Source organism: Cricetulus griseus, chromosome 3 (assembly GCF_003668045.3).
Source record: "Cricetulus griseus strain 17A/GY chromosome 3, alternate assembly CriGri-PICRH-1.0, whole genome shotgun sequence".
Lineage (NCBI taxonomy): Eukaryota > Metazoa > Chordata > Mammalia > Rodentia > Cricetidae > Cricetulus > Cricetulus griseus.
In genome coordinates this window covers 78,983,022-79,010,425 of record NC_048596.1, presented here as the reverse complement: position 1 = coordinate 79,010,425, position 27,404 = coordinate 78,983,022, and the positions used below count along the sequence as shown (strand labels likewise).

At 38.7% G+C, this 27,404-nt stretch overlaps 1 protein-coding gene across 2 annotated transcripts in view; it reads right to left on the bottom strand.

The window, feature by feature from the left end:
- The window catches only part of Usp31 (ubiquitin specific peptidase 31), a 64,038-nt gene that overhangs the window by 24,561 nt on the left and 12,073 nt on the right, over positions 1-27,404 (bottom strand). For both annotated transcript variants that reach the window (XM_027410244.2, XM_027410243.2), the window contains exons 2-9: positions 10,806-10,943; positions 9,752-9,840; positions 9,563-9,655; positions 8,679-8,814; positions 6,338-6,482; positions 3,576-3,753; positions 2,606-2,717; positions 2,054-2,148 (exon numbers count right to left, since the gene is read on the bottom strand). In XM_027410244.2, the coding sequence (XP_027266045.1) occupies positions 2,054-2,148; positions 2,606-2,717; positions 3,576-3,753; positions 6,338-6,482; positions 8,679-8,814; positions 9,563-9,655; positions 9,752-9,840; positions 10,806-10,943 (986 nt within the window). The remainder of the gene's footprint in view (positions 1-2,053; positions 2,149-2,605; positions 2,718-3,575; positions 3,754-6,337; positions 6,483-8,678; positions 8,815-9,562; positions 9,656-9,751; positions 9,841-10,805; positions 10,944-27,404) is intronic.

Sequence of the window (27,404 nt, the reverse complement as noted above, 5' to 3'; positions counted from 1 at the left end):
GCCACATGTTATTTTTCTAAAAGAAAGATTTTACTTAAATGTGATTACAGTGATTATATTCTATCTAGAATCTCATTATTACAGAAAATCTGAATAGTTTCCCATCAGAAAGTCTTTAATGAGACCAATGTAGCCTCTAATTTTGTACTAGTTTAGAAACAGAATGAAAAATCCTTAAAACATTCAATATAGAAATAAGAGTTTGCTTGCACACTCTCAAATATTATTTATCTTTCCAATGCCTCACCCACACAGAGACTAGATTCAGTTTCCTGAGAACAGTCTGCTCTCACACTTGCCCATCCCCACCCCCTATGCCTATCTTATATCCATGTCAACTCCCCTGTACCTTCCTCCTCCATAAATACATACCAGCCAATTCACTGGTCATCACCATTTTTTGAGACACTCATCACTAATGGCTAATAATACGCATCTTTTATCTTCTGTATGCTATGCAATATTTTTAGATTATTTAGCTACTTTCAAGGCAACCAAATAGTGACATTTCAAACAAGACTACACTGTTTAAAAAAAAAAAAAAAGGTGGTGGGGGAAAAATGAGACAGTGTCTCATACACCCCAGGCCTCAAATTCACCATGTAGTCAAGGACAGCCTTCAAATCCTGATCTTCCTATACTGCAATTATAGGCATAGACCACCATGACCAGCTCCTGTGTTTTGAAAAAATATGTGTTGAAAAGTATCAAACAATGCAACTCTTCATATTTATGTAACCATATATGGGTAGTGTATACATATATATATATATAGATATATATATATATGCTAGCACAATAGACAGTATAAAGATAATAGAATATTATGTATAAAAATCACAGGAATATCAAAGCAGAGCAACTAATTCCTCTGGAGGAGGAGGAACAATAAATGTTTTCACAATAAAGGATTACGGACAGTGCCATATGTTCAAGCAATCATCCGTACAATGAAGACAAAGGCAGGTTTGGTGTAGTGGGGAGAGGGATAACAAAGAGACCTGGCCAAAGAGAAGTAGAAAGTTAAAACTACAGGATATGGACTTTACCTTCTAGACAACAAGTTACTAAATAAGGGTAATGACTAGAGTACGAACAGAACATTAGCCTGGAACACTTCAATCATCATGAATGAGTATAATTTATTTATCATTTATTTGTTTATGCATACATACGTGTGTGTGTGTGTGTGTGTGTGTGTGTGTGTGTGTGTGTGTGTTTATGTGTATTTTTTTAAACTTCCTAACATGAGCTACTTTAATTTCAATAAAGTTCACAGAATACTTACGTTGCTGGCTAGTTTTATGTCAACTTGATACAAGCTAGAGTCACTGGAGAAAGGAAAGCCTCAATTGAGAAAATGCCTCTATGAGATCGGGTTGTAGGCAAGCCTATAAGGTGATTGATGGGGTAGGGCCCAGCCCATGGTGGGTAGTGCCATCTCTGAGTCTTGGATTCTATAAGAAAGCAGGCTGAGCAAGCCATACGGAGCAAGCCAGTAAGCAGCTCCCCTCCATGGCCTCTGCATCAGCTGTTGCCTGCAGGTTCCTGCCCTGTTTGAGTTCCTGTCCTCATTTCCTTAAATGATGACAAGTAATGTGGAAGTGTAAGGCCCACCAGACTTGCTTTTGGTCATGGTGTTTCATCACAGCAATAGTAACCCTGACTAGGACAACCTTGAACCCAATAGGAGTCAAAAGTAAAATAAATACTTAATTTCTTTTCTTTTTTTATGTTTACTTGTTAGGTTTTTTTATTATTATTATTAGTTTTATTTATTTATTTTACATCCCAGCCACAGTTCCACACCACCCCCCTCCCATTCCCTCCCATCTGCCTGTCCCCATCCACTCCTCTGTCTCTGTTCAGAAAGGGGCAGGCCTCCTTCGGTATCAGCAATACATGGCACATCAAATTGCCAAGTACTTAACCTCTACATGCGCTTAAAGAACTTAAGACACTTACATGGCAATTATACCAGACATCAGACATTATATTAAGTGTCACATGGGTACATGTGACATTCTTGAAAACTGTTTTATTTGTCTTTTACCTTTCTACTGTTGGGTGGCACAAGGGCTGTTCTTCCTGAGGCAGCAAGTAAGTTATTCCCACAACACTGACCACACGCAAACTGAATGGACACACCTATATCAAATGACAAATGAGAATTCAGCTGAACTTAGCCAAGGGCATGTTTCACAGTGGCATTTCCAAAACAGATCAGATACAGCAAACAGCTCACCTTTCAAAGTACTCCTCCACATTACATACAAGGCACTCAAAGGCAACTTATTTATCAATTATTTAAGCATTCCATTGCTTTCACGGAACACTAATTTATTGGCCTTCCAATAAAACAGTATTTTTAAAATTTACAGACAGATGTTCTATAACATCTCATGCTGATCATATACCAGCTGTACTAGATAAGCACCATAAAGGAATACACAGCAGTTTAAGGGAACTTTTCAATAGCAACTCCTTTCAGAAACCAGGAGTCAATTCTCAGTCTTGAAAATTCCAACAAAAGCAGTTTCTCTGTACTGACTGCTGTTTCTGAGTAAAAAGCATGTGCTACTGGGATAGTAAAATGCTTACAAACCTGGATGCTGACAGTAGGCCTCAAGAAATACTTCATCTTCTCCAAGATCTCCTTCTGCAGAAGGTCCCATGCAACTGTCTTCTCTAGGTGCAGGACAAAAGGCAGTCCAAATCTACCACACAAACAACATGGTCACCTTAAATTACAGCAATCCCTTCAGAGTTACAATCCCTTATTCTTGATCTTTTTAAATTGGATTACAATTTAACTGGTTTTAGGACAGTTCTCAAGCAGGAAAAAAATTCTGACTCAGAATGTTGAATGAATAATTGTGCCACTTGCCAAGACAGGAAATATTAAAAGAGAAAGATAATGTGTTCAGTTTGGGACTCAAGTCTAGGAAACAAGTACCATACAAAGAAATACACAAAAGACTTTTTTTTTTAAGATACAGGTTCAGAATTCTAAGAAAAGTCTAATACACACAGGACATAGCTTTCAAAATCTAAGCAAGCTTTTCCCCCCTTTTTTCCAAGACAGGGTTTCTTTGTGTAGCCCTGGCTGTCCTGGAACTCACTCTGTAGACCAGGCTGGTCTAAAATTCACAGAGATCCACCAGCCTCTGCCTCCCAAGGACTGGGATTAAAGGTGTGCACTACTACTACCACCACCCAGCTTAAGCAAGCTTTAAAATAAGCAGCTTTCAAATTCTAACTTCCTAATTTTTAGCCTTTCCCTTCCCAATCAAACAAACCAAACCAACTTATACAAAGATTCCTTCTGAATAACAGAATAGAAAATGAACTGCAGCTAGGCATAATGGCACCTGCCTGTAACTCCAGCATTTGGGAATTGAGGCTAAAGGATCAGGAGTTCATGGGTGGCCTGGGATACACAGTGAATTCCTTATCTCAAAACCACAACAAAATTCCCACTAAAAGTAGATTCTTTTCATCCCTGCTTTCAAAAGATTTCAAAGTATGTAGTCTCAAAAATGTTAGTATTTATTGGGAAATAATCTGGTTCTTACCTTTTCCCTTGCTGCCCAGTACAGGCCCGGTTACACACAAGCAGAACAATCTTGTCGCTTGCCACTCTGGTGGGCAAGTCCACTTTCCCTGGTTTTGCTGCTGTTGATGGTGGAGAAGACAGTCTGTGATGATCCAAGCCAAATTTCAAGTGGTTTAAATTGTTGTTTAAGTGAATGCCTGACACAGAATAAAAACAGCTCAACTTAGCTCTTCAAGATTCTTTTCTTTATTCATTACAAAGAACAGAAATAGAAATAATAAGAAACTGTCATTATATAATTTAAACCACAATCAAAAATAGGGACAAACACTCTACTATGAGATTATTCATCTAGCCATTAGGCTAGGTATCAGCATTCATTGTTTCCTTTAAAGTAAGATTCCCTACCTTTAAAAACTGGAAATTAGAATTCTCCACATGAGTCAAAGTCAGACAGTTTTGACAAAAACCCACAAATACAATTTAAAGTTAGATCCAATAACTAGTAACCAAATGTATTCCAAAAGCAATGTAGACATTTGAAATCATCTACAAGATTTTACTAGCAATTTCTTGTCCCTGAGTATCAAAACGAAGTAAAACTGCACTTACTAATCCAGACCTGTTGTGAGAACATAATAGAACAGATCACCCCACATTAGCAAGAACAAAAATGCCTGACAGCACAAATCTTCAGTGTCCTATAGCAGAGCTTCTTGTTACACAGGGTCATCCATCCAGCTAGTCAATACCTATCACAAGGCTCTGTAGCTAATCAATGGCAATATCTGTTAATTCTTTTACTTTTTCAAAAGGATGTCACCTAGTGAAATATAGCCCCATAAGAAGAAAGGGCCTTTCTGCCAACACCACCAATAATAACACTAGAAGAAGAAAACAGAACAGCTTATAGGAAAGCATTCACAGCAGAGGTTTGGCACTAAGCTAAGTAGTCAGCAGTCTAAGACTTGCTGTTAAGATGCCACAGCATTGTAATAATTTGAATGACAAGCACAGAGCTAATATCAAAATAAACTCCAGATAGTTTAATAAAGCAATCACTAGAAATAAAAATACCTGAACTTTAATCAAGCTACTAGAGAGAAGAACAAATTTTAGGCATAAACACCACAAAGAGATCCCAAAGGAACAAGAGTAGAAAAATAAAGGTAACAGAAACCAAATCTGAATCAACAGGTAACCTCATTCTCAGGTTCTTGGCAAAGGTAGATGTGTGAAGTGATCATGATTTCTAGGGAGATAAAAGGATGCTGTTCAACTGCTGCAAAAATCTACTCTTTAAATCACAGCCCTGTGTCACCTAACAGATGGGACCTGGGGCCAGTAATTTAACCTAATTCACAGCTGTCATTCCCAGAGTGGGGAGTATGGTGTTCTCACATGTTGCTACTAACTAGAGCACTCATATGGTCTTTAAATCATAGTCTAACATATGCTTGCAAGTGATACACCTTTCAACAGAGACATGCTCTAGATAAAGTATGATGTTTAGATATGAGATTCATTAATGCATAGGAACTCCATGTGATAAGATAAACCCTAAGCATTCAAGGAACAGCAACTGAACTGGGGGGATTCTTTCAGTTGAAAAGAATATTGCTGCATATTAGAAACTACTAGGTATAAAAAGATCAACCAAAACATGGCCAATGCTCCAAAGAATACCAGACAGAGGAGAAAGCTGGTCATTTCCACATACACATGCTAGACAAGCAGAAGCAATGACTGAGCTGCAATCTGGAAGTTAGCCAGCATGTCCTTTGCAGGCCCATGTACTTGAAGTCTTGGTCCCCAGCTAAAAAACACTACTAAGAAGCAGTGCAAACCCAAGAAAATCGGGCTTTACTAGAGGAAGCAGTCACTGGGGACATTCTGACTCACTTACTCGTCTATCTTTGTTGGTACCTGACTCTGTCCAGATGCATTGTTTAGTTACAAAAAAAAGTTGGGGCTATTCTTTCATTTATACCTTCTTTTTTTCTTTTAAAGAATTAGTTTTGAGATTTCTCTCTTCTATTGTCTTTATCTTAAATTTGTGTTTTTATTTATCATTGAGCACAGGAACACAAACTCCTGGTGCAGCGAGATGGATACAGAAAAACAAACAAAAAAAAGGGAATAAAATATGGGAAAAGTGATTTATTAGAGGAAATTGTGTAAAAAGAAAAAAAAAATCCACCAGACTGAATGGGAGAAAGGGCATCTAAGCACAAATTCATGTCAAAAATAGAAGAACCCAAATTTAAAAAGTTGTTACTAACATTTTTTTTAAAAAAAGAAGAAATTATCCTTGTTCTCTGAGTAACTTGGGGAAGGATATCTTTATAACATACTTAATAGTTTTCAAGAGTAAAGAAAAAGGAACAGAACGGAGATTAAAACACAAACACACATAACACAACTAGAGAATTCAAGTAGCTTAAAGCAAATTTGTACAAAATAGGGAGAAAAGTTGGTAAGGTGGAACTCTAGGTAATGTGAAGGCATGTAAAGAAATTAATATAACAAGCAAGTGAAGAGTCAGATGTTCAACACACAGAAATCAGATTTGGGGTTCAGAAGGATCACCACTAGCAATAAAACAAATAAAGATTTTATTAAAACCAAGAAAAGCAAACAAGAAATAATAAAAATCTAAAAACACAACAGTATGTATACTTAATCACAATTTTTAAAATTGCATACTATTATATAATACTTCAGTGCCCACAGTGGTCAAATCTGCAAACTCAGGTGCATTATAGAGATGTGACCATTTACCTCTTTGACTGAGAATTCCTTCAGGCCTAAATATTTCTGGAGTCTCAAAGGCAAAAATGCAATCACTTTCATGAACCGTCTCCAGGTCATCTGTGTCACTAAAGGAACGATGGAACCCATCATAGTACATTTCCGTTAACACAATCTAAAAAATGGGGAAAATGTGAACAGTTGGGTAACTGGAAATTCAATATAAAATGATCTTCTAATCCTACCCTGACCTTCACAAGACCATCAGGTTGGTAATGCTCAGTGGGGGCATGTCTTCTAGGACCACATCATTTGCTGGCAATGAAAGACTTAGATGTGTAATAGCCTCTATGACTGTGTAGAAATACACTCTGAATAGAGAACTCTATGGCACAAAATCCAGAGTTCCTCTAAGTTTGGGGACAGGATATAACAGAATTACTCATTCTTCTGTTTCACAGGAGGAAGAAGGAAACAGAGACCTGCCTAGGGTTCCACATGTTTTCCATCTCATGGAGAGGACAGACTACATCTGAATCTAAGACATTCTTTGATATCATTAAATCTCTTTTCGGATTAAAAAAAAAAAAGTCAAATGACCATGGCTATCTGTACTGAAACACATAAAATCAACTCAAATGTCCAACTATATCAACTAGTTAAATGCAGCCCTACTGACTGAGACAGCTACTAGAAAAGATAACTTGCATATATCTATCTCCCTTATGAAGCCAAGCTCTAAGTAAAACAAAAAGCAGCTGAAAATGATATGTGTAATGACTCTACTTTTAGAAAAAATTAAAGGATACTCCCAGAAAAAAAATCTAAAGAATACTATATAACATAGGACTAAAGTTAGTGATCTTCTTAGCACTGGTACTTAAGATACTTTTAATTTCTAAGTTATATTTTTCACAATGAAACAGAAAAACAAAAGACAGGGAAGAAAAACAATGGCTACATTTAAAGTTTATGCTGCATGTTCAGCAGTACTGTCCAATGCAAAAGTACTAGACTGAGCAGAGCAAGAAAAGGTTCCAGGCCCAGCCTGACATCAACCAGCCCTGTGTCCTTGAACAGGGACTTCTTCAACAGAATGAAGAAGCACCATTGGACACCAACTGCCAGTTCCCCATCACCACCTCAAGAGTCCCAACATTCAACAAGTCTGAGGTGAAAAGGCTGGAGGCCTGTTTCACAAATGACCCCCCCCCTCAAAAAAAAAAGAAAAAGGCTCTTTGCACTTTGCATGTTTCCTTCTAAGGAATTTTATGCTTATGCTGTTTTTCTCCTAGTGAGCATGGAAGCATAATTTACCTCTCCAGAAAGCTAAGGGCTAAAGCAAACTAGTAATTATATCACCAATTTCTACCACATGTGGAAAAAAGTGAGACAGCACTGGGGCTTTAAAGACACAGCTGCACTGCCTTAGATTCGAAGACCTCATCCTGGAGAGGAAAAATAATCACAAAGTAATTTAAAGAAAAGAAAATACCAACATTTCAGCATTGTGCTAGTACTCAGCCTATGAAAAAAGAAGAGATCTGCTACATTAAGGCAACACAACTTTAAGTGTATTTGCCTAACTGGGGCCAAATGAGGCCAAAGAACAAAATACTTCTATTATTCACAAGATTATACAGAAGCTTCCAAAAGCTATCCAAGGAAAAGCTATTTCACCGGTAAGTCATCCTTCCTTATAAATCCCAAGGAATGTTTCCCGTAATGTTTTTCCAATAAAAACTATAAAATATGTTAAGTCACCAACACAAAAGAATTTTTTGGTCAATTTAAACATAACTAGTTATCAAAGATGTGTTTCCCTTCCCTTTTCCCCAACCCAACTTTTTCCTATCTAAAAGACTTTGGCCTTCAGTAAGGAAACAAAACAGGGTGGCAGGTATAACTCATGTATAGAGCACTTACTAGCAGTGGTAAGGCCCTGGGTTCAAACCTCAGTGTCACAACAGAGGCCAAAAAAGCAGCACAAATGAACATATACTATATACAGAACATCATACTGGCAAGATGCCCATTTTTACCACCATAACAGGAGGGGATTCCTAAGCCTCTCTGTCAAACACCACAGTAGTGTGAAAGGCCAAGCAATCATACTTTACAAAGAAAGCCACAAGGTCTTGCATAAAGCAGTTTTTCCTTTCATATATATGATTAACTAAAGCAGGTAAGGGTTTTTCTATACATTGTATTCTTTGAGTCTGGATTTTCCCTCCCCACAACACTAAATGCAACTGGTTTTAAATTTCTAACGTATTGGGCAGAAAATTGAAAAAGAGGGGAAAAAAAATCCAGATAAGCAGAAAACAACACTTTAGTGGTTCATGTGTAGTTGGTCTTAGCAGGTTATTACCTGATCAGTGGGGATCTTTGTCTCCATAGACACAGCTTCCCGAAGTCTGGCAACAGTCCCAGACAGAGGCACAGCCACACCAATCCTCATGCAGTGGGAACATTTCCCTTGATACACTACAGTGACATAGAGAGGCCTGTACAGATCACAAAGTCAGATCTTCTCATTAGTCACTTATTTTAGCTAAAATATGGACGAAGTGAAACAAACCTAACCTGAAATCAACACAAAAACTAAAATGAGGCCTGAGACAGCTCAGTTGCCTAGCATGCATAGCCCTGTATTCCCCCAGTATGACGTAAACCAGAAACTGTGGCATATGTCCACCACTGCAGCATTTGGAACCTAAAGACAGGAAAGTGGGAGTTCAAGGTCATTTTCAGCTACACAAGTTTGAGGTCAGCTTGTGATAAATGAAGACTATCTAAACACAAATGAAATTGAAGTTAATGCCCCCTTTATTTGGGAATCAAATGGGAAAAATTCATTTAGACCTAACTAGAAACTATTAAACAAGTAAAAAGATCTTTGAAAAAGCAATCTTCATAAAATAATTTTCAAGTAGCATATCCATAATTGCTATTTTTCTTCAAAATAGCTTAATTTATGGAACCTCTGAAAGTCTAAATAAGTACAAGGAAGATCTCCAGAGAATCTAGGACCAGTGAGGAAAAAAAAAAAAAAATGTCATGGGCTTACCTATTTCATGTGGCTGCTCAGCCTGTACAATCAGACAGGCATTTAGCTCCAAGAATGTAACACGGCTTGTGTTTATTACTATTAAGCCTATTACTTAGCTCAATAAGTGAAAGGCTTTAACAAGAGGCTACAGAGGAAGAAGTACCCTATCACAGCAAATGCTAATTTTACACATACATTCTTACCTTGTGTGGGGTAGTGGAATTGGCAAAGAAATGCACAGGAAAGGGTCAAAAGTGTTGCTCTGTTTCTGACAATGAGGACATGTCAAAGAAGATCTTTGAAAACAAAAATGTAAAACATTCACATAAGACCACATAGAACTATGTTAAGCAGACAAAACAAGAGGAAACAAACATGTCATTTGCTCCTACCTATACTGGGCTTGAAAAAGTTCTTGTACAAAAGTGCTACAGACAGGAAAAGATGGTCCCTCAGGCATCATATCAGTCTCTGATGGTGGCTAAAACAAAACAAAACAAAAAACTAAGTACAATTGACAGGCCTAAAGTACCACTTCTTGATTGAAGAGGAGCCTAAAATGTCACAAATACTCAACTTCCTTTATAAGCTGTATATGGAACCCAGATGCTTCTGTAACATACTGTGCTAAAGAGAACACAGCCCATAGCCTGTAGGTCACATGGACTGAACCTCACACAGACTACTGAATTTCTCCAGCCTGTTGGAAAGCTGGCAAGTTCTCCTCCCTTGAATGCTCCAATCTTCATCTTGATGCTTAATCACAGTTTGCTTCAAATTTTATTTAACCTTTTCATGTCCCTAGCTAATAAGTATCTGCTACCACATGTTGAGAACATTGTGCAGCATGTTAGGATACAAGAATATGTAACATAGTGCCTGGCCTTTAAGATATCTCAATATGGTGACAGAGTCAACCATGTATACACAGTTGTGACAGTACGCTGTTCAGGAACAAAAGTTCCTTAAATCAGAATAATACACTAACTTTCTAAAACTAGAAATTTTAAAATATAGAGACTTGTCACAAACTTCAAAACCTCCACAAAAATATGCTTCCTACTATATGAACCACTTTACCTATCATATTACAGCTACATGTGGAAAAGTTATACATGTCAACTACTTCATTTCTGTAAAACCATTCTGGACTCAGTTCCTATGCTCAAATCCAAGTCTAACAGCACAGGTCTTACTAGAATAAAAAGCAACTGGTTCCCTTGATTAGACTTGTAAGGTCATTAGGTACAATTGTCTTTTACCTTATACTGTCAGCACAATAAGCAGGATAATCCATAAAGTGCCCACTTGGCTTTATACTCACCCAGAGCTGGTCACTCTACTTAATGCAACAAGCCCTCAACAGAAATTTGTGAGAAGACTTCCCTCTCTCTTTACCCATTTCCCCACTCCCTGACTGTCCAAGGAGTGAGTACATGTACTCACCTTCAGAGGGGGCTGGCCACTCTGCTTCACAGCATGATTGAGGTCTTCATGAACTCGGTCCAAAAGCCATAGCAGAAACTCCTGAGCATCATGTTGGGAATTTCCTCGATACTGCAGAGCATTCTTTGACACGATACTCTATGCAAGGAAATAAATCAGCACAAGAAGTTGTGAGTTCCTGGCTCTGAAGACAAACTATCATAATTCTGAAAGATGGATACAAAATCTCAAGGGTGTCCCAAAAAGACTGCAGAAAAACAAACAAAACCAGAGGAAAATCCTGATGAATGAAATTCAGTTACCAGCAAGGTACTAATGTTAATGTCTTAGTTGTGACATTGACACGGGATGTTAATGACAAGGAAACTAGTGCAGGCTTTAAAGAACTCCTATCCTACTTTTGTTGACTTTTCTATAATTCTAAAATTATCCTAAGAATTAAGTTTAGGAATACATTTTTTATTAATAGAGCAGTTGTATAGACAACATGTCATGGGAATAGAACACAAGATAGAGAAAGAGTTGATGGACAGTGATGACATCTCAAGAGATGTCATTTAAACTTTGAAGAGGTAGAGAGGCAAGGATCAAAGTAGGGCAGCAACATGTTTAAACAAAAAAGGGGTAAGAAAGTATGACTTCAAGAAAGACCAGGAAGTTCAATAGACTGAAAGAACAGGTCTGCAAGGCAGAGCAAGAGAACTGAGTGAAGACAAGACTAGCTCAAAAAAGATTTTAAAAGCAAACTAAAGATAGCACAGAAAGCCAGAAAATGATTCTAAGTGAACTGGCTAAGACCACGTGCTGAGGAGAGATGCTGAGTACAGCTATTCCAAAGTAAATCAAAATATAATGACCTGTTGGGATTTTTAGAAAAGAATGCATGTAAAACGTTTTACACATAAATGAGACAAATAGGCACTCCAACTTTAACTATGAGTGTTTCATTTGGAGTAGGGGGAGAGTGCACAGTGGTAAAGTAGTTATGAAACAAAATGAGGAAAGAAACAAGGGGCTAAGGCAACATGGTGAAGACACACATGAGAAAGCAAATTTGCAAAGGATTTAGAAATATGTCAGAATCAATAGAATTTGTGACCCAATTTGTAGAGAGTTAGGAAGTAGACCTCTATGCTACCCATGTCTTTTCTGATGGTGGTTTTTGCCTACATCAAGATAAAAGAGGAAAAAAGAAAGAGGATGATGTATTCTCTTTCAAATCCACTGTAGTTGACATTTTGTAGAGCCTAAGAAGAGGACTGGCAGACAACTGAGAAAATATACATATGGGCTCAGTGCAAGAGTGTACATTAAAGACAGAGATGCAGAAGTCAACAGTATGAGTGACTATAATCACAAATACCACTGAGATTGCTCAGTGATGTCACAGACATTAAGCTGGAGGAGAAAACCCAGAAGACAAAGGAGACCAAGAAAAAAACATTAGAGCTGTGGCTAAGAGCATGGAATTCAAAGAACCAAATGAAGAATTTCATAAGGGAAATGACCTACTGGCATTATTAAAGGTAAACAATGACAAAGCAAGCCAATCAACTACAAACTGTGGTCAGAGAGGCAATTCAGAAGCCATTTGCCATGCAAGCCTGGCAACCTGAGCTTGATTTCCAAAAACCCATGTAAAGGTTGGTGGAAATGGAGTTGTCCTCTGATCTCCACACAGGTGGCATGAGGTGGACACATCCCCACACACATCATACAGGTGTACATGCACACACACACAGAATCACAAACTGCCTGCTACAGTTCCAATTAAGAAAAATAATGACCAAAAAAAGAAAAAAGAAATAGACTGTAATCTGATTGTGAAGAACTGTCACAACTTGATGATCAGTTTACATGTAAATAACAACAAAAACTGATTTATAAAATATATAAAGATTCAGTTTGGGATAAAGAGTCAAAGAGATATTAGAAATAATATGTGCAATACCAGCAAACAAGTGAGGGGAGTCAGGCATGATGGTTCACATCCAGTATCTTAGCACTTGAGAGTATGTGACAAGAGGATTACTGTATGAGTTCAAGGCTAGCCTGGACTAGAGACTGACCCTGTCTCAAAAAAGAGTAAAGGAAGAACCTGATAACAAACAGGGCTAGAGGAATAGAATACAACATGGATGTCATCTGGAAACAACATGGTGGGACAGGCACAGGACTGCCTTTACTACACTACCCAACTTCTCCCAGCAGAGGCCAGACTGCTTTCTTGGTCTTTATTTCTACCTCTTCCCTGGTGATTTAGTGGTTAGAATTCAGCCTTCTCAATCTTTGCTTTTTCAGTGCCCCTAAAGTATTTATATATCTGACATCTCCACTGTGAAATACATTGGCTTGTGGTCTTCTGTTCCTTCACTTACATCAAAACAACACATTTTAATGTTCAGTAGAAGAATGAGATAGATCAAAAAAAAAAAAAAAGAAAAGAAAAAAACTAGAACATCTTTTGTAGGAAATATCACTGATACTAGCAATTAGGCCAATTGCTGACTGAGTGTGGAAGAGAAATAGGTAGCTGGTGATACTAGGTCAGTGGGGCTAAAGAGAAAATCAGGAATATTTTCTATTTCTGACTTGGGTAATGATCAGGAATAAACCTGAAAATGAGGGCCCACAGAGTTCTGAACAAGCTGTGTTTGAGACACTAACATCACCCCAAATGAAGTTGTCCATGGTGCTCAGGAAAGATATCTAAGTGGGTGACTTAAATCAGAAAGGCATATGAGTATTAAATGAGCAAAGAGAACAACACATGACAAATCTAGTGAGAAGAGCAGCCACCAGGCCAGAATCTTGGGCAGTCTAATGGAACCACTAACAGTGGAGCCAATCTTTATCCCTAGTGCATAAACGGACTTTGGGAGTCCACTCCCTATGGAGGGATACTATTGCAGCCCAAATACATGAAAGAGGACCTAGGCCCTCCCCCAAATGATGTGACAGACTTTGATGACCCCCTGTGGAAGGCCTCACTATCCTTGGGGAGTGGGTGGGAAGTGAGTTGGGGGTGGGGTCGGTAGGGGGCATGGGAGGATGGGAGGGAATAGGTGAAGAAGTTGGATATGATGTGTCTACCTAGAAACATTAAAGTGAAAGATGATGTCTTAAGGAAAAAAAGAAGAGAAAGAAATGAGACTGGTCAAGAAGTTCACACAGGCTGAAACAAAACAGTACTTCAAGGAAATGGAAGCAACAATGCAAAATGATACAGATAACTCTAGTAATACAGACATTGGTTTGCTCATCCTCTGGGTGAGCAAACCAAAGGGTCAGTTGCCCATTTGATCTCAGTGAAGCAAGCATCTATTACAAATGGGTAAAGCAAAAGAAAAGTAAGGAAACTAAACAGCTTCCATGGACCATCCTTCATATCCCAGAAGCTGAGCTGCACAAGCAAGGAAGGAATCTGTGCCTATCCAGAGAGAAACAGCTAATGGAAAAAAGAGTTCTGAAGACCATTCTTCAGCTCAGAGGAAGTAGAGGAATTCACCTTAAACAGGTGAGTGGGAGAGTGGGTCAGTCAACAGAAGCAAGCAAGCAATGGAGGAAACAGAGAGCACTGCTAAAAAAGCTTATAGATCATGGGAGAAATAGAAGTCTAAAGCATGTAGCTAGGTCACAGCAACTGCCGGAAGCACAGCGAACTTCTGATCTGACCACACTTTTATTTTCTTCAGCTTGTATATCCCAGATACAAAGTATCTAAAATCACACAGCAGCCAACAAAATCTCAGGGTAGGGTCAACATTTATTTCTTTATCAAGAATTGCATTGTTTGCTTATGCTTCTTACCATTAGCACTTCAACTCACCCAGATTCACCCACCAATCATTATGTACCATGGTATTGTACTACATTGTTTAGCAAGATAGTTGTCAAGCAAGACTAAACAGGCAACTCAACTAATACAAACCTAACTAGGGCAAAATCCATACTGTGTCAACCCCATCCTCAATCATCATATCACAAACTGAAGGAACTGAAGGAAAAGAAAACCCCACTGAACAACACAAAAGGTCCTCTCTCTGCCACTTTTAGCCCCTCAACATGATGACATCTCACCAATGACACACAGGGTCTGGGTTTTTTTGGTTTTTTGTTCTCATTTTTTAAAAAATTTATTTCACATACCAACCACAGTTTCCCCTCCCCCCCCTCCTCCTGCTCAATCTTCCCACCTTTCTCCACACACACCCCCCATCCACTATTCCTCCTCAGTCTCCACTCAGATGGGGTAAGGCCTCCCATGGGAATCAACAAAGCATGGCACATCAAACTGAGGCAAAACCAAGCTCCTCCCCCCTGCATCAAGGCTGAACAAGGCATCCCACCATAGGAATAGGTTCCAAAGAGCCAGCTCATGCATCAGGAACAGGTCCTGGTCCCACTGCTAGGGGTTCCACAAAAGACCAAGCTACACAATTGTCACCTGCAGAGACAGCTGACCTGAGTTTGTGGGAGCTCAAGGATGGACAGCTAGGCAGCTGGTATGGGACCGACCAAGGACAAACAAAATGAAATACAGAATAAGAGCCAATTCTTCAGTGTGTGCCTCAGAAAAATGCAAGTGGAAGTTAGGACTCCTAAGTGCCACCAGCCACCAGAGATGTTTGATTCACTTAATGAGTGAGTAGGACAGACCCTGATGGTCAAAATCTTTAACTGGCTCAATCCCTACAGCCCTGGCAAGCAATTTCATCATATTCTGAGTTGTATCTGATACTACCTTGACTTTCCTTTTAAGATTCTTTTTCACTATTAAATCTTAACTTATTTAATGTCCTAAACTTAGCCACTGCATTTTTTAAGTTTTTAATAGTTAATTATTACTATCATCTGCTGAATAATAGCCTTCCTAACTTAACTTCATATACTTGTGTCTGTTTTATAGACTCTGGGTATTTCTGTTCAGAAAATATTATACTGAGTCTACTGGCTTATGTTCTATATATCCTACTATAATTAGACCAATTGTCTCCTCAGACACCAAATAAAAGTGAAAACACTAGCAAAACTCTAAGTTTCATAATAACATCTTTTTTTTAAGGAGCATTGTTTTCCCTTTGGAACAAAAAGGATGAGTTAAGAACATAGCTCAAGAAAGAAAAAGAAAATTCTACACTAGAGCTATACACCTGCAGACATGAGGTTCTATGGGGAGAAATCTTCATAAAGCGCTGCGAATAGGCAACATCTCATGCCCCAGAAAAGATACTGGCTGGTCATAAACATTCTTTACCTGACCCCAAAAGTAAGACACCACAGTAATGATGTTCATTTCCTCTCATGGGAAACAGGTATCACAATACTGGTCTAACAGGACTAACTTATCAGAAGTTGGGCTACTCTTCTAGGGACAAAGTGGTTTGTAAGATTCATCAAACCAATCACTATTTACTTTCTTTGCCAGAAGGAAAATAGAATTTATTTCCCAGGGATCTAGGGGACTAGCACAGTAAGATGGCTCAGCAGGTAAAGGCACCTAATACCAAACCTGATAAATCTGAGTTTGATTCCTGGGATCCACATGATTGGAGGAGAGAACTGACTCTCACTAGGTGTCCTCTGACATCCACATCCACACATAATTAGTGTAGAGTGTTTTTTGTTTTGTTTTGTTTTTTTTAATCACAGAAGAATCAGGACAACTATACAGGTTGAGCATTCCTGTCTAAAATGTTCCAAAATCCAAGTGTGTGTGTGTGTGTGTGTGTGTGTGTGTGTGTGTGTATTGGTATGTGTGTAGTATAGTATATATGCATTTATGTGCAGTGTGCATGCCTGTGCAGGTACAAAGGCCACAAGATGTCAAATAGTCTTTGATGCGTGATCTCTCTCTCTCTCTCTCTCTCTCTCTCTCTCTCTCTCTCTCTCTCTCTCTCTCAAGACAGGGTCTCAAACTCAGAAATCTAACAGCCTCTAACTCTCTAGTGCTGGAACTAAAGGCATTCACCACCACACCTGGCATCTTCCTTATTCTTTTGAAATGAGTTTTCTCACTGAACCTAGAATGAGGCTGGGAGCCAGCAAGTCCCAGAGATCCTTCTGTGTCCACCCCACATAGCATTAAGGTTACAGACACACACACACAGCTATGTGCAGCTTTCTACATGGATGCCGGGATCCAATCTCAGGTCCTTATCCTTGTATAGCAAGCACTGTTACCTGCAGAACCTTCTTTCCAGTCCCCCAAAACTAAAATTTTTGAGTGCTAACATGACACTACTGCAAATAGAAAATTTCACTCTTCCCCTCACATGATGAGGCACAGATACACTAAAACACTGTATAAAATTCATTATGTGAAAAGGGTATCTATGAAATGTAAAAGAATTCTGTGTTTGACTTGTCCCATCCCCAAGATATCTCATTATATATACAAATATTCCAAAATCCAAAACCAGATTTGAAACTCCAACCACTTTTCATCTCAGGTATTTCAGATTAGAGATAATCAACTTGTATCCACAATTTTAGGGAAAGAAATACATGGAATGGGAGCATCTGGATTCACAGTACCTAAAGTGAAATTTAGTTTCTAAACTAACACTAGAAAAAAGTAAACATTTATCTTGAAAACGGTTCCTCTTTTGAGTCTGACTTTTGGACAACTACTAAGTTAATGAAGAAAAAGCCTTAAGGGATGAGATTTGTGCAAGTGGGTAAGTTCTGTAAAACACATTAGAAGAATGAGGAAACAGTTGGAAAGACAAGGTTCTCACATAGCAGTATGCCAGACAGGGTCCAGAATATTGCTACAGTCAAATAGTACTGTGTCCTTCACCTATTCCCTCACCTCCTCCTCCACAGTGGAGGCCCTTTAGCCTATCAATACAAATCTGGCAGGCAACAAACCCTGGAAGGCAACCAACCCTAAGGTCTTGACAGACTTATACACTGAAATGCCTCACCCCAACTTCTGACCCACTCCTTTACTCTCCTTCCTCGGAAGGATGATGTAGGGACATGTGGGGACTCCTGTTGGGGCAAAGAGAAAAATTATGCAGATTCTATCATGTGAGTTTTCAAAACTATGAAAAGTAGACTTATCCTGTGGTATTACATAACCCTGAAAACAATGAAAGGGGGTATCTAAAGCACAGGCTCCCAACCCTGGCTGCACATCACAGTCATCTGGAAAACCAAACCAAACCAAATCAAATAAGGCCCATACCCTGACAGCAACCCAGAGACTCAACCTTATTAGTCTATGGCACAGCTTGAGCATTCCAAGTTATCATCAAGTGTAATTTTTTAAATGACTCTACTTCTAAAGAGAAAGCAGACTTAAACCAAAAATGACCAAGCTGGAAAAGCTCTGATTTCAATATTTATATCACCAAGGTTATGAGAAGCTTGAGAGGCCCCTTCATAACTACATTATGTCACTTAAGACAATACTAAATGTTAAGATTTACTGAGTACCTATACTATATCTGGCTCAGGGTAATCATTTCCTACAGAATTCATCCTGAGGAAAATTCTATGCTACAATATTAGTAGTCACGAATGAAAACCTTTGGTGTGGTGGCATATACTAATCCCACCACTTGAAAGGAAGAAGGTCTGAATTTGAGGCCAGCTGGTTTACATAGTGATTTCTAGGACATCCAGGGCTATGGAGAGAGCCCCTGTCTTGAAACAAAAACAAAATCAACAGCAAAAATAAAATCGAAAGATCTATGAAATACCTTGTTCCAAAGCTAACATCACTCTTCAAGCTCATCTGAATTGAAGTCTTAAGACATTTCTGCCCTGACCTTTTCTTGGTAAACAAAGCATCTTGCAACAATTGTAACTCAGTTTTTCAACTAAGGCTCACACAGGGCTTAAGTTTTCTCACACTGAAAGTCAATTGTCCATGCAGACAAAAATGGGTTTAGAGACTGAATAACAGCTGTTCTCACCCATAGGCTTCTGGAAGCTTAGTTGCTAATTTTAAATAAATCTTTGTTCATCTGTTTCTATTTTATTCTCAGGTACATTTTTCCTATAATAAGTATAGCCTTAAGGGCCAGTGAGACAGCTCAGCAGGTAAAAACACAAAACACTTGCTGTGTAAGGCTGACAATCTGAGTTCAATCCTTGAAACCCACTAAAGATGGAAGACAAGAACTGTACCACAGTTCTTAGAAACAGAGGAATACACACACACACACACACACACACACACACACACACACACACAATGCAAAATATAACCCAAAACAAACAAATTTAACATGAAACAAAAATGCAGTTTATTTAATTGGGACATTACTTCAAAGGTCAGGAGGCATTCGGAATACTTACGAAGACCAAGTGGCTGCATGTGAAGACTTCTCTGGCCCAGGACCCTAGAATACTAGAGAGCACAAACAAGAAACCTCCCTCGTCTCTCAGCAGCACAAGAGAAGGCAGGAGCTCTGCACCTCACACTGCTCAAGCAGCTGTGCCTGAACAGATGCAGTCTCACTGTCCCTTGCATGCACATGGTCAGAGGGAGCTGACTCCCAGGGTTAGTCAGCTCAGTTCACCACATATATTTATGTATCCAATAAAGTAACAGGTAATCCAAAAGTATCTTCTTTTTACTTCTTTTTACTTTCCCAATATACAATTCTTTCCAACTATAGTAAAACACCTTTTTTCTTTTTCTCTTTTTAAAGAAAGGTAAGAAATTTTGGCTTAGAATTAAAAAGCAAACACCCAAACCTGACACAACAAAAAGGTCATCATAAGGGAAGTGCAACAGTCATAAACAGTTAAGTGTCAAAGAAGAAAACTGGAAAAGTCATCTGGATATCTAAGAAACTAATACACATTGCTACCACAGAACATTAAAAAGTTCCATTTTTAAAAAGCATCAAAATGTAAAAACTAATAAAGTATTCTCTAAATAAAAAAAGCACCAAATGTACAATTTAAGCTTATATAATTTAAAAGAACTGGTATCTCAACAAAACATTTAATAAAAATGGACTTGCAAAGACTTAAACTAAATTTTCCATCCTATATTAATCTGAAACTCACAAGTTTCCAAGCCATCAACTTCCCAACCCTATCATTGGGGGCAATATGACACTGCCAGTATAGAGCACCTAAGGAAGGGAAAGAGAAAAAGAACTATGCCATCTACTCACTGGCTTCCAGAGGGTAGGAATAAAGCCAAGTGTCTTTGCACAGTAGGGTCAGCTTCCCAACCAGGTAGAAGGAAGCCAGAAGAGAAGCATAAGCCGGTCAGTGTTTCTTGAAGTAGAAGCAACCTATTCTTCTTGGGAAGTTGAATAAGTGGGAAAGGCAAGAAATGAGAAAGAAAGGAGGCAAGGCTAACCTTACTTATCTGCCCATAAGATCAAACATGTATGTACAAACTATCCCTCTGGAGACTGGTTCCACAACATCTGTGGATACTTACACTACAGTTGTTCAAGAACCTTACAAAATGAATGACCAAGTATCTGCATTTAGCCTATGGACATCCAATCTCTAGATTACTATGAGCTATAATACACTGTAAGGACTATGTAATGGGGGAGCCTCACACACAATGCATACAGACGCATTTTTCTCCTTTCTGGAAAATCCACAGGCTACCAGATGATATAGACTATATTTCTTCAACAAACAAAAGGGAGGAAATATAAGCGAGTGGAGGGGAAACTACACACACACACACACACACACACACACACACACACACACACACACACACACACACGAAAAGCATATATCCTCCTGATTTTGGAGATTCTGATATTTGATACCTGACCTGTGTATCAAACCTTTTTTTAAATAAGGAATGCAAACTATTGTAAAGATACTCTTGCTTTGAATCCTTTTTCTTCTACAGCATCTTTAGAGCTGAAACATCTATTAGAAAAAACCAAGACATGTTGTTATTCCTAAGCAGATCCATAAAGTTCCACCATACATTTATAAAGCCATAAACCCAGGGCAAATCCAATAAATCTTAAGTGGCTAAGAATACTTTTAAGTCACAGGCCATGCATCTCTCTCCACATCCAACACAGGTGCTTGACAGTAAAACCAGGCCAATTCCTCATGAGCAGGGAGACCAAGTCTCCAAGCCAGTCACAAGCTCTCTGATCTGCTCATTCAACCTCACAATGTGATCTCATTAAAACCAACCCAGCTTTTTCCAATCAATGGATAATTTGAATCTTCCCGAAACCTATGTCCAGTCTAGCCCAATCTCAACCAGTTCTACTTTGATTAAATCTTGGTCATCTCCCTAAAGTAGGAGGATACTAAATGGAAGAGTATATGGATACTTGAACACCAAAGGGAAGCCTGTGGAGTCTTCCCTTTGTGATACCCTAAAGTCAAAATATCACTATCACAAAGATACACTTCCACTTTCTAGACATGGTTGTTGGTAGGACACCTACCTCCCATGAGTGATGTCCTGGCAATGATCTTCCCTCTGCACAATGAAACTCTCTTACCTCACTACCAACCAGAGAAATTTAAATTAAACCAATAAAATGGTATTTTCTACTTAGCAACATGAAAGAGTCCTTTTTAATTTCACCAGAGACATTCTTTCCCAACTGCTAGTAAATACTCAATCCTGAAAAACTGGGTAACAATATGACTTAAGGTAACTCCTGATAGGAATGCCATCACTACTTAGACTGAAGAAATAAATAAAAGACATATGTAAAAAGGTTCATCATAACAAGGAGTCATTTAAATGCCCCCAAATAGATCTATGTTCATGAAATGAGCTAAAGAATGTTTATGACAAAACTACTCAAAATAGGGCTGGAGAGATGGCTCAGAGGTTAAGAGCACCGACTGCTCTTCCAGAGGTCCTGAGTTCAATTCCCAGCAACCACATGGTGGCTCACAACCATCCATTATGAGATCTGGCGTCCTCTTCTGGTGTGCAGATATACATGGAAGCAGAATGTTGTATACATAATAAATAAATAAAATCTTAAAAAAACTACTCAAAATACAATGAGACAGAAATTACATAATGCAAAATTATATATACAAGCACAAATACATACATGAATGGATTAATATTAATTATGATGTAGACATGTTGGAAAGAAGTTTGACACTCCTTGACAGTTACCATACAACCTAGAAATTCTAATCCTAGTATATACCTGGAAGAAATAAGAACACACATCCACTCAAAAACCTTTCTACAAATGTTCCTAGCAGCACTATGTATACAGGCCAATACTGGAAATGACCAGAATGTCTTTCAAAGGACCAAAAGGCAAAGACAACATGAATACAGGTGAGGAGGGAAGGTGCACACCTGAAATACCAGCATATGAGAGGCTGAAGCAGAAATTCAAGTTCTGGGTTAGGCAGCCTGAATTCCAGGCCAGACTAGGTTACATAAACTATCACAAAAAGCCAAACAAACAAACAAAACCAAGTGGACTATTCATATATAATTGTTTTTGTTGTGCAAAGGAATGAAATATGATACATGCTACAAAACAGTGATCTTTTAAAGCAACATGGTAAATGAAAGAAAACAGAAACCACATACCACAAGTTTATGAAAGTACCTAGAACAAGTATGGCTATGGAGACAGAAAGTAGACAAGTGATTACCTAGGGCTGCAAAGCTGCAGAAGTAGAGTAACTGTTAGTTTTAAAGGTTTTAAAAGAATGCAAGCGTTCTGGAACTGTGGTGGTTGTGAAACCCCTGAAAATCCCAAAACCTGCTTATGTGCCTATAAATCTAAAATACATGATTTAGTACATGTACTGTATCTCAACAAAATTACTTGTAAACCAATATATACTCTGTACCTAGTTCAAAATAATAAGGTAAAGAAAAAACAAAGTAGTCAAGGAGAGGAGCTGCTTTCATGAAGGATAAAGACACTAAAGGAGAGCAGGAGCTTCTAGAGTGCTAGTAACTTATAATTTTTGTTCTCAGCCAACCATCAAGCTGGACACCAATGACCTGTCATTTTTTGCATGTATACAATATTCCATAAAAGTTAAAAAGTTACCTTCAAAAGGGGGGAAAAAACACTAAAATATCTTCAGCTGTACTCTTGGGCTCTAGCTCTACGTATTTCCTACAGACTCTATTCACCCAGATACTTAACTAGAAGCAGATCAGAAACTGTCAAATACAGGTGTGTAAGTAGCAAGCAATAGAGGATCCCAAGAACAGGACACAGCAAGAGAATGCTGAGCATGAAGGACGCTGGTGCAGAGCAGTGAGAGCAAGGGTCAAAAAACAGAATGGGAATCCAAACAAACCTGAAATCTAGAACCCTTGGCCTGTATGGCCCCAAAGGAACACTCCATGTCAGCGAAGAGGGGTTCAACAGCTAATGTTTGTAGCAAAGAACCCTAGTCAAGGACAGCACAAAGATCTGGAAAAGTATGCACAGCATTTGATGCAGCCATTCATATAAAAAAGTTAAAAATCTTCAGCACAGTTGGTGTTTAAATAATTACCTGGAGAATTCTTTTTGCTTTTGATCATATATTGACAATTCAATGGCACAGAATATATCACACTGAGAATTACCCACAGTGAGTCATCCAAGACCCACAATCTATGAGTCTAGTTACATTATGGCAATGAAAGAAAAACTAAGGAAACTGGGGCTCAACAGTCTGCAAAGATCTCAGCTGTTCCAGAGTTCTGACATTCAAACACATAGGTTCACAGATTTTCCAAAGGAAAGGAGTGGCCCCAACCATGGCCTCCCAGCATGGTCTCTGATGATGACTATGTAACCAGGAGTATCCAGGAAGGAATCAAACTACAACACCCCAACCAGCTTCCCAACATCAAACAGAGGAAGGGCAACTGACCTCTCCTTTTGTGTAAAGAAAAAAAAAAAAAAAGTGCCCAATGCTCAGCTCTATATCCACCAGGAAATGAAGTTTCTTTCCATTCTTTTCTGTGCTATTAAAAATCCCCAAATTATTTACTCACATATTTCCCAGGAGCAATTGCTTTTAAAAAATTTGTCTTCTAATTACAGAGGTTTATTATAAGGTTTATTATAACTTCCAGTAAATAAAGCCTAACACAGGGATATTTACCAAGTTGTAACTGACTGTTAAAGGGAGACTCTTACTTTAGGATTGAAGGATAGTCTAACTTAATGTATCTTTATACCTACAGAGAACAAATGTAAACAGGAAAGATAGTCTTACCATTAACAATCTCCCGATAGGGTAATGGCCCTCAAGGAAAGGATAACTGTCCTTCCCTATAGTTTAAAAAAGGTCTTTCTCTGTCCCAGAGATGCTCAAAGGCAAAGGGCAGGACTAGTTACTATGTGACAGGAGACTCATGGAATGAGAAGTCTGTACAGAAAATGTTCTTTGCATAGTCTATAAAGAAAATAAATATTGTAAGGAATATAAAATAACCCCCTGTGCAGGACATACAGCAGATGCTTATGTGTTCCTCACATAAGAAAGACAAGGACAAACACACAGATTTGCAACTACCAATTATCTAAGCTAGATAGAGAAAAATCAATGCAAACCACACACTTGTACTTAAACAATGGAAGAATAAACCTTAAAATTTAGCAAGAATGGAGAGGATGTAAGGATTGGAGAAAAAGCTAAAGTTTTAAACGGATCACCCTTTGTAGAGTTGACTTCACATCATAAATTCTACTTTCACATTAATGCAACAAAAGTAAAATTACGCAGCAATCCTCAAAATCAAAAGTAAAGCAAAACATGATTTTAACTTTATATCCAGTTGACAACAAACTCCAAGTGACTTTCAAACACAATGGCAGACCCAGCCTTCGAAGCATCTGTGCTTCAAAATGTTTCAAATGTCCCTTGTTAGCAGAAGCACTGGGTTATTACTGAGATTTGTGTACAGTGTAACAAAGCAACAAGAATCTGCATGCTGGGAAATCAGTGTGGTGGTTTCTCAGAAAACTGGCAATCAATCTACCAAAAGACCCAGCTATACCACTCTTGGGCATATACCCAAAGATAATCATACCACAAGAACAGTTGCTCAACTATGTCCATAGCAGCTTTATTTGTAATAGCCAGAACCTGGAAACAACCTAGACATCACTCAACTGAAGAACGAATAAAGGAAATGTGGTACTACTCAGTTGTTAAAAAACAAGGACACCAGAAAATTTGAAGGCAAATGGGTGGAACTAGAAAAATATCATCCTGAGTGACATAACCCAAACCCAAGAAAGCCAAACATGTTATATACTCACTAGTGGATATTAGCTGTAAAATAAAGGATATCTATGGTACCATCCACAAACCCAAAAAGAGTAGTTAACAAGGAGGGTTCATGGGGGTAAGGGTGCCTAGATCTCCCTGAGAAGGGGAAATAGAGATTTCTTGAATGGATTGCAGGTGGGTGGGGATGGGAACAGGAGTGATCAGGTTGGGTGGGGGATAATGGAAGGGGAGAGTACTGAAAGAGACTACTGGAAATGGGAGACATTTGAGAGTCAGGTAAAAACAAGGGAATCTCCCAGAAATCTACAAGGATGACCCTAGCTAAGACTGCTAGCAATAGGGAATATGTAGTTCGAACTAGCCATCTCCTGTGACCAGGCAAAGCTTCAAGTGAAGGCAGTGGGAAACCAACCCAGCCACATAACCTTCAACCTACAGTCTGTCCTGCCTATGGGATATGCTGGGGTATGGGTGACCTAAAGTTCAAGGGAGTGGCCAGCCAATGACAAGTCTAGCTTAAAACCCATGCCAGGAGAGTAAGCCCACCCCTCACACCGCCTGGAGCATCAGGACCCACAGGCTGGATGAGCCAGAGACCAAACATGACTGGGGGGGGGGGGGGGAGAATGTCGATGTAATGATGCCTAACAGTATTCTGCTATATACATAGATTGCTGACTAACCCAATTGTCACCAGAGGGGCTTCATCCAGCAACTAATGGAAACATGCAGATCCACATTAGACAGAGCTTGGGGAGTCCTGGAGAAGAGGGAGAGAAAGGATTATAGGAGCCAGAGGGTTCAAGGACACCATAAGAAAATGCACAGAATCAACTAACCTAGGCCCATAGGGGCTCACAGAGACTAAACCTACAACCAGGGAGCCTGAATAGGCACTCTGCATATATGTTACAGATGTAAACATTTTAAAAATAATAAAAAGAAAAAGAAAAAGAATCCGAATGCTATAAAGAACAGGCTCTCCTACGAAGGAGAGTGGAGAGATTAAGTCCAACAGAGTTCACAAAAGCCCCTAAAAGTCTCAAGTAGAATTTGAATTCATGATCTAACTTTAAAACCATACATTCCTAAAGTGTGGTATCCCAGTACCATTTGCACTGAAAAACCAGGACTGCATAAACAAATTGACTGAATCCAGATCACTATAGTATAAGGAATGTATAAGTGAGACCAGGAACATCTAACTTCCTTACATCCTAACTTCCTTAATACCAACTACAAGTATTGTGCCAAAAGGACTTAACCTATTGGCCAAGAATGACCAGAAATTTAAGTATCAACAAGGCTAACAATAGCCAAATGTTGTGGCACATGTCCCAGTACCTAGGAAGACAGGTCAGAGGGACAACCCACACCCATGAATAAGGGGAAACTCTAAAATGCCAGGGTAGGGGTGCTAAGTAATTATGATATGACTGAGAGAAGACATCTTAAGCCTATTAAGTCCATAAAGTTACAAAAGCTAACCACATTAGGAAATCAAATATTTTTAAAAACTGGAAGATAAAGAGAGGGTATTAAGTCTTTATGTCACAAAATTTACATTAGGGTAACCAAAGAACTGAAGAGAACAAAGGTAAAAGTGTTCAGAGCTAAAACATTTTAAAAAATGGATGCCAGAATTAGTGTCACCATTCTTGTTCCTTAAAGAATTAATTGAACAGGGAATAATTACCATGACTGCCAACATTTCAAGAGGTACAGCCTGAGGACGGACAGACAGACAGACAGACAGACAGACAGACAGACAGACAGACAGACAGACAGACACACACACACACACACACACACACACACACACACACACACACACACACTGGGGGGGGGGGGGTAACAGCACCACTGATACAAAAGAGAACTTTACCAAAAAAGAGAAGGCAACCCTCTAACTTTAATCTTCTTAAACTGTAGACCTAACAACATTTTACAAGAAATATGGACACAGAAACATTTCAACTGAAGCTCCATGAACACATCACAAAAAGACTACAGGAACCTCCAGAATAGAAGTCTTCAAAATCATACCATGAAGACCAGAAACTGGCATTAAGCACTTACAAAGAAACATGTATAGATGAACAATAAGAGTGCTAAATTTAACACTGTCTTAAAGGAGCTGCTCTTTCTTTTTTTTAAGATGGAATTTAAAAAATTTTTTTTTAATTTTTTACAATTATTTATTATATGTGTACATGTGTATACACATGCTAGTTATCTTCTTCTATCATGTGGGTTCCAGACTGACAGACAGCAAGTACCTTTACCCACTGAGCCATCTCACTGGCCCATAATATAGCTGGTCTTACAAGCTGTTTTAGTTTCATTTTTCTAGTACTTCATATGTACTGTATTACACACCAGCTCACACCAGTTTGAAATTTT